This window comes from Penaeus japonicus, unplaced genomic scaffold, assembly GCF_977035675.1.
Source record: "Penaeus japonicus unplaced genomic scaffold, GWHDUDI00000001_assembly GWHDUDI00000024, whole genome shotgun sequence".
NCBI lineage: Eukaryota > Metazoa > Arthropoda > Malacostraca > Decapoda > Penaeidae > Penaeus > Penaeus japonicus.
The window spans coordinates 27,996,791-28,004,290 of NW_028234426.1; the positions used below are offsets into that span (position 1 = coordinate 27,996,791).

The 7,500-nt window shown below is 34.2% G+C and overlaps 1 protein-coding gene across 1 annotated transcript in view; it reads right to left on the reverse strand.

Moving 5' to 3' along the window:
• Positions 1–4,535: 4,535 nt before the first annotated feature.
• The window catches only part of icln (chloride nucleotide-sensitive channel icln), an 11,075-nt gene continuing 8,110 nt past the window's right edge, over positions 4,536–7,500 (reverse strand). Inside the window, exons 4-5 of the mRNA XM_043026923.2 lie at positions 5,375–5,467; positions 4,536–5,040 (exon numbers count right to left, since the gene is read on the reverse strand). Coding sequence (XP_042882857.1) covers positions 4,928–5,040; positions 5,375–5,467 — 206 coding nt within the window. The 3' untranslated portion in view covers positions 4,536–4,927. The remainder of the gene's footprint in view (positions 5,041–5,374; positions 5,468–7,500) is intronic.

The following is a 7,500-nucleotide window of genomic DNA, read 5'->3' on the forward strand; positions in this document are numbered from 1 at the left end:
ATCAACTGCAACATGATCACCTAGTGCCTGATATTTCATTGCAGTATAAAAAGGAGTACAGTGATTTAATGCGGAAGGGCCTTAATCCGTAAGCAATTTATAGCATAAAAATTAGCTGACGTCCAGACATCATGCACCAATATATTTAGGCATTTCTTTTCGGCATACATGTACCCGAAATGGAAATATTTAATCATATATATAATGATCATAAAAAAATATGAATTGACAAAAAATGATTGTAACGTTAATTGCTGATACTTATATTATTTTGTATATCACTCTTGATACAATAAGGCCAATTAATTATGTTGATGTTATTAATGTTCAGATCAACTGCAAGAAAAAAATAGCAAAAAAATAAGCAATAGTGGTGATAATAATAGTAATGCGGATGATAATGATGTCAATTATAATGATAGCAATAATGATAATGATAATAATCATAAAGATAATAAATCATAATGAGTATAATAAAAACAACGGAAATGATAATAATAATAATAATAATGATAACAATGATAATTATAAGGATGATGGTAATGATAATAATGATATAATAATAATAATAACAATGAGATGCTGATAATAATAATGATGATGAAGACAATGACAATACTAGTAATAATGATGATTGTGATAATAATAGTAATAATAATGAAAATAATGATAATGGTGAGGATAATAATAATAATAATAATAATAATAATAATAATAATAATAACAATAATAATAATGATAATTAAAATAACAATAATAAGGAGAAAAATAATGACAATAATAATAATCATTGTTATTATGATGATAATAATATTGATAGTAATAATAATTATAATAAAACTAACGATGATAATAACAATAACAATAATAATAACAGCAACAATGGCAATGATAATAATGATAATAGTAATAATAATGATGATAAAAATAATAATGATGATAATAATAATGATAATGATAATAATAACAATAACAATAATAATAATAATGATAATGATTATAATAATAATAATAACTATAATAATAATAGTAATAGTTATACTAATAATGATAATGATAATGATAATAATAATAATAATAATAATAATAATAATAATAATAATGATAATAGCAATTACAATAATAATAACCATGATATTGATAATAATTATGATAATGATGAAAATAATAGTAATAACAATAATCATAATAATAATAATAATAATAACGATAATAATACAGAGGGCTGTAAAAGCAAGAAGGCTGCTGAATGAGTACGGAATGAGATTCATTTTGAGTTATCAAAGATAACCTTGTAAAATCGGATTTACGACCCTTTGCATAGTGAAATCCTACATAAGTGTTGCCTCATCTTTGGCTGGTTTGTCCCACGATTTCGATGTGCCATTTCTCTCTTTCTCTCCGTTTCTCTCTCTCTCTCTCTCTCTCAATTTCTCTCGCTCTCCACATCTCTCTCTCTCCTAATTTCTCTCACTCTCCACATCTCTCTCTCTCCTAATTTCTCTCGCTCTCCACATCTCTCTCTCTCTCCTAATTTCTTAATTTCTCTCACTCTCCACATCTCTCTCTCTCTCTCCTAATTTCTCTCACTCTCCACATCTCTCTCTCTCTCCTAATTTCTCTCTCCCCATATCTCTCTCTCTCCTAATTTCTCTCGCTCTCCACATATCTCTCTCTCCCAATTTCTCTCACTCTCCACATCTTTCTCTCTCTCCACATCTCTCTCTCTCCTAATTTCTCTCTCTCCACATCTCTCTCTCTCTCTTAATTTCTCTCACTCTTCATATATCTCTCCTAATTTCTCTCACTCTCCACATCTCTCTCTCTCCTAATTTCTCTCACTCTCCACATCTCTCTCTCTCTCCTAATTTCTCTCACTCTCCATATGTCTCTCTCCTAATTTCTCTCACTCTCCACATCTCTCTCACTCTCCACATCTCTCTCACTCTCCACATCTCTCTCATTCTCCACATCTCTCTCTCATTTTCTCTCTGCGCGAGGCACTTCCAGCAGAAACCTTGTGAAACTTAAAGTCGCATACGCTGACAGCTGTACTATACCGGAACCATTGGAAGAATGTAGACGAGGCAATAAGAGGCTGTCAGAGATTTCGCATGGATAGCAACTCTTCAGGATTTTATATGAGGAGACAAGTGTCGAGCTATTGGCTGGCATGTATGTATTGTGTATGCTTATTTTCTGGTCAAGCAGTGAATAAGCGATTGTCTATATTGTGCTGCTTTTTTATCTTTCAAACTTTCTTTAAAGATATTGATTCCCTAGTTGAGTGGGATCATCCCAATCGAGTCCATGAAAACAGAACATCTAGACAATATCAAATAAAGAACAGTGCATAGACCCGAGATCCATCAAATGAAAGTACACCCAAAGAGCTCTGTGTTTAGTGCTCTGAAATTGATCCTAGCAGTAGTGACGATAACAATATTGACAATAATAATAATAATGCTAATAATAATAATAAATATAATAAGAAAAAGAAGACAAAGAAGAATAGTAATAATAATTATAATAATAATAATAATAGTAACAATAATGATAATAATAATAATAATAATAATAATAATAATAATAATAATAATAATAATAATAATAATAATAATAATAATAATAATAATAATAATAATAATAATAATAATGATAATGATCTGTTACTATTACAACTACTACTACTACTACTATTAATACTTCTACTAATGATAATAATAATGATAATGATGATAATAATGACAATAATAACAATAATCATAATAATAATGATGTATACTAAATAGATGAAAGAATAGTATGGAGAGAAGTGCACTGAAAGTTGAACACAAAAACGGGTATCAACGTATCAACACATCTTAGTGTTCTTAATTATATATTTAATATGAACTTAACAATCAATCAAGTATATAAATTTCCTGTGAAAAAACATGTAATTAATCTACTACTTCTCTTAATATTTACAAAATTGACCATAACTATACACTGTAATGATTTAAAGATGCTGTGCATAATTTAAAATTTGTACTTCAGCCTTTACAGTACATAAAATATATGAAGTGATTTTTTCATCATTGCAAAGAAATATACTCTCCATTAGAAGTATATTCAGTTTTATACATACTTCAATATCATAACCCCAATGAGCATATATTCCCTAGTTACTTTTGCAAATATCACTGTCAACCTGTAATTATGAGAACACCTATTAAAACAAATCTAATGTTATGGGATTTATAATCACATTGTAAGGTAACTCTGATATTTGTATATATTTGATATTTTTCTATCTAACCTCATCTATATTCTAATATTGAATATGTATTTCATATTTCAGTTTGTTTAATCTCATTTCTATCAATAAATTAATAGATATTCATTACATCTTAATTTCTTGTTATTCTCAGTTACAATAGATCATACAGCATTAAACTCAGCAACTTCCACACTTAATGCTGTATGCTTTGACTTGCAAAGTAAATATATTTGATACTTTTTGCCTTTTGCTCCTATTGCCCGAGAAATAGCTGACTGATAGTCACTCTGTACTCAACTGAGAATCTGCTGTGTGTCTGATACATACATACATACATATATATATCCTTCCTATTCCCTACCTCTTCATGTTACCTTCATTGTGGATGGTTATATACACTGTTTACATTCACAACACATAAAAACGAAAAAGGTAAAGTTGCCTTTTTGTCCTCCCATAAAACAGCAATACTTTTATCACACTGAGTATAAAAAAAGTAATGAGCTGATCTGACAGATACAAGTCTCTTAATACAGTAAAACACAAAATTTAAAATACAAAAATATCTCGTTTTACAACAAGTGATTAAAAGTGTGGGAAACGTAAAGGTATGTTACGTGAAGCTGCCGCCCTCTGAAATAAAACCCGTCCAGGAGACTGGGCGAGCAAATGGGGTAATCACAGTATGTAAATATAAACTTGTGCTAAATATGATGCCGAGACACCATGCATCTCCCTCCTTCCCTAACATAATAAACTTATTTACTATTTGATTATATAGGAGTGCTTTACATACTCATTCTGCCACATCACATGCATCAAATGGTTAAGCTCCACTAAATAATCCTCCTACTACTCAGATGCACAATATTTTCTAAAATTCCAAATATCTTATTTAAGAGTTGTCAAAATCAAAAATAGGGTGAAAGTGGATGAAGCTTCATTTTCATTCATTCCATCAAGCCTTCCGAAGGGCAGCTCTGCATCAATTACATAGGCGAGTTGGCAAGGAGTTTATGGAATCAATCGACATGGTGAGCATAGAATAATTATCTATCTTTTTGTTGAAGTAAACTGAATCCTTATGAACTACATATCTTAGATATTTAATCTAAACTCAAGTTTAAGTAGACTAATCACCTGACTTTAAACCATAAATGTTTATTTGATACTTTGTAAAAGCATCTTATCAAATATATAATGCAAGGAATGAACATTTCATGTTTAAAACAGAGTATCATATAACATGGAGGTATAAGAAAGAAAACAAATATTGTCTTTTCAATTCATTTCTTTCCTACAGTGCAAAAGACACTTTTATAGTATTAACTCAACTTACATTTAGGAAATATCACTAGATATTTGCAACATAAATTTTTATTATCTTATAAAAATATGCAGATTTCACTGTCCTGCTCTTGGGTTCATTTATTCATCCGTTGTCACAGTCACTTACAATGAAATTGAAATAAGGTTACACTGATTACTGGTAAGCGTTCACTCACAAAATAAAAATATAAAAATCAAATAATTCAAAATTAAGCAAATTTGTCTTTCCTTCTGGATATGGTCCTTCCAACTTACACAACATAAAAAATCAGAACAAGAAAAAAAGAAAGAAAGAAAAAAAAAGATAAGAATAAAAATAAAAAGCAAATGGAAATTCTAGTCATCAGCATCATCGAACTGTCCTGTCTCCATGGCTTCCTCGTCCTCAATGCCATTCCGAGCCGTTCGACCTTCCACCATGCCACCTACGAGTGGTCCCTCCTCCAGGTCTGTTGGCCGGAAAGATAAATGAATACGGGTGCTATGTTAGTTTCTTCATAAAAATGAAAAAAATAATGTACATATGCAACAATACTACTAGTACTACTGCTACTGCTACTACTACTACTACTACAGCTACTACTACTGCTACTACTACTGCTATTACTTCTACTACTACTACTACTACTACTACTACTACTACTACTACTACTACTACTACTACTACTACTACTACTACTACTACTACTACTACAACTAATACTACTACTAATAATAATAATAATATTAATAATAATAATAATAATAATAATAATAATAATAATAATAATAATAGGAACTTGCCTCCTTCCATGGCATCCTCATAAACACCATGTGTGTGGTCTCCATTCTCGCTGACCTCGTATTCACCTTCGTCCTCTTCTTCTTCCCCTATTTCTGAAAATAAAGCATTTACTATTAGATGGTTGTGGAGACTGAGGTCTAAAGCACACAAATAAAGGCATATAGAAAGACAAAGAGGAAAAGGGGGGAAAAAAGGATGAATGTCAGGAAGATAATAAGAAGGTAGAATAGGAATAGGGAAAGGAGTAAGAAAAAGAATATGGATAAGAATAGAAAATGGACAAATAATAGGAAAACATTTGACATTTCTCTCTCTCCCTTCATATCTTTTACAAAGGGACATTGTAGACATTTAACCCATTAACACCAGGTGACAAGATATCGTGCCAAGTGGGGTGGCAGTAATTGCCGTCAGTGATAAGATACATTGTCATGGCTTTTCATATGGCTGTCACCCTGGTTCATCAGGCGCATAGCAGTTGGCCGTAGCCAGAGTGGGCAAATAACCCGAGGTGCCAGGCTTACGTACTTGAAATACCCCAATGTTTAGACCATTTGGAGCCAAAACCACCCCAAGGCAAATGAAAAGTGAGGGCATCTGAAAAATATAAATGTGAACAAGGCTAGGGTAAGTGTGAAAAATAAAAGTTTGGGATCCAGTAACGTGTTACTCGTATAGGACTCCGCCGCGGCTGCAAAGCGGGTCAGCCGCCGCGGAACCGCTTTTGAAAGAGTTTATATTGATTCCTATGTAAAACGCTGGCTGATGTCACACGGGCGGTCTACCCGCCTGACCGCGGCGGGTGAGACGCATTTCCCCACTTGAAACCGCCGCGGCCAGCCCGCCTGGCTATGTCAGACGAGAGGTTTACCCGCCGCGGCCGCCAGTGCTGGCTGAACCACAGGAGAGGCTGTGCTGTGAGCAACTATGTTCGATACTGAAAAGTTTATATGCGAAATAGAGCTGCGTCCTACCATTTGGGATGTGAGCTCGAAATCTTAAGCTCATTTTTTAACCCACTCACGCCGGATGACGTGCTGACACGTTTCGTGGTTTTCGCGTCCGATGCCGCCGACGAGATATCTGGCCAAGGTGGGCGCTCGGGGTGAGCGAGCGGGCAGCCCAGCCTCGCGGCCCGTGCGCCCGAGAATCTCGAAGCGTTCGGATGATGCGTTCGAAAACCTCGGTATAGCGACCGTGCAAAGCCGGAATGGCCCCGGCGTGAATGGGTTAACACAACCTTTCGCTGCAACGGCAAGTCTTGAACTGAAGCGGCAGCCGCCTTTACCATGTCACACGGGCGGGTCGGCCGCTAGTAAACCGCAGCGGTTTAGTAGCGGCCGACCCGCCCGTGTGACATGGTAAAGGCGGCCTGACCGCCAGCGGGCAAAAACCGCTCGTCTGACAGAGGCTATACACTCTCTTCATTTAAAATTATTCAAAATTAGACGAACATCAACTGCTTTGATCAGACCAATGCCTAAGACTTTTAAAATCAACAGCAGAGTGTTGATTTTTGTAATACTATGTAATGTCAGAAGTAAACATCCATTTCTCAGGTTTGATTCTCCAATTTATATATTGGGTTATGTCATTATGGTTCTCCGACAATGGAAGCAAACAGATGACTGAAATTATCCTTGCAAGCATCACTCACCAAATAGGATTTGCAGAAGGAAACAGACACTATGCTTTCAACACTATGCTTACAAACAGGTTAACAATGCAACTATATACACAATAATTATACATACACAATGATGTACACTGGATGGAAACAAACAAGGGCTAGATAAACCATCAATAATATTTCCCTTGGATTAGTGTGCAAAACACCCTGTTAACCAACATACTGAAACAGAACTGAATATAAGCTGCATCAGCCACAGTGTGGTTCCTATTTGCTAAAGGGCAGGTATGTTTTCCTAGGTCCACCAAACCTGAAAATTTTGAAACCTAATTTTTCTTTTCTTATCATTCTCTCTTACAAAAACCATGTGTACAGTGGATATAATCTCCAACTGCTTTTAGGCACATTCCATGTACAATGCACCCCACTAGACAATCTTGGAATTTCATTTCAAAATGAAATGGGTGAACTTGTGCAGAGAGAGTCATGTCCCTT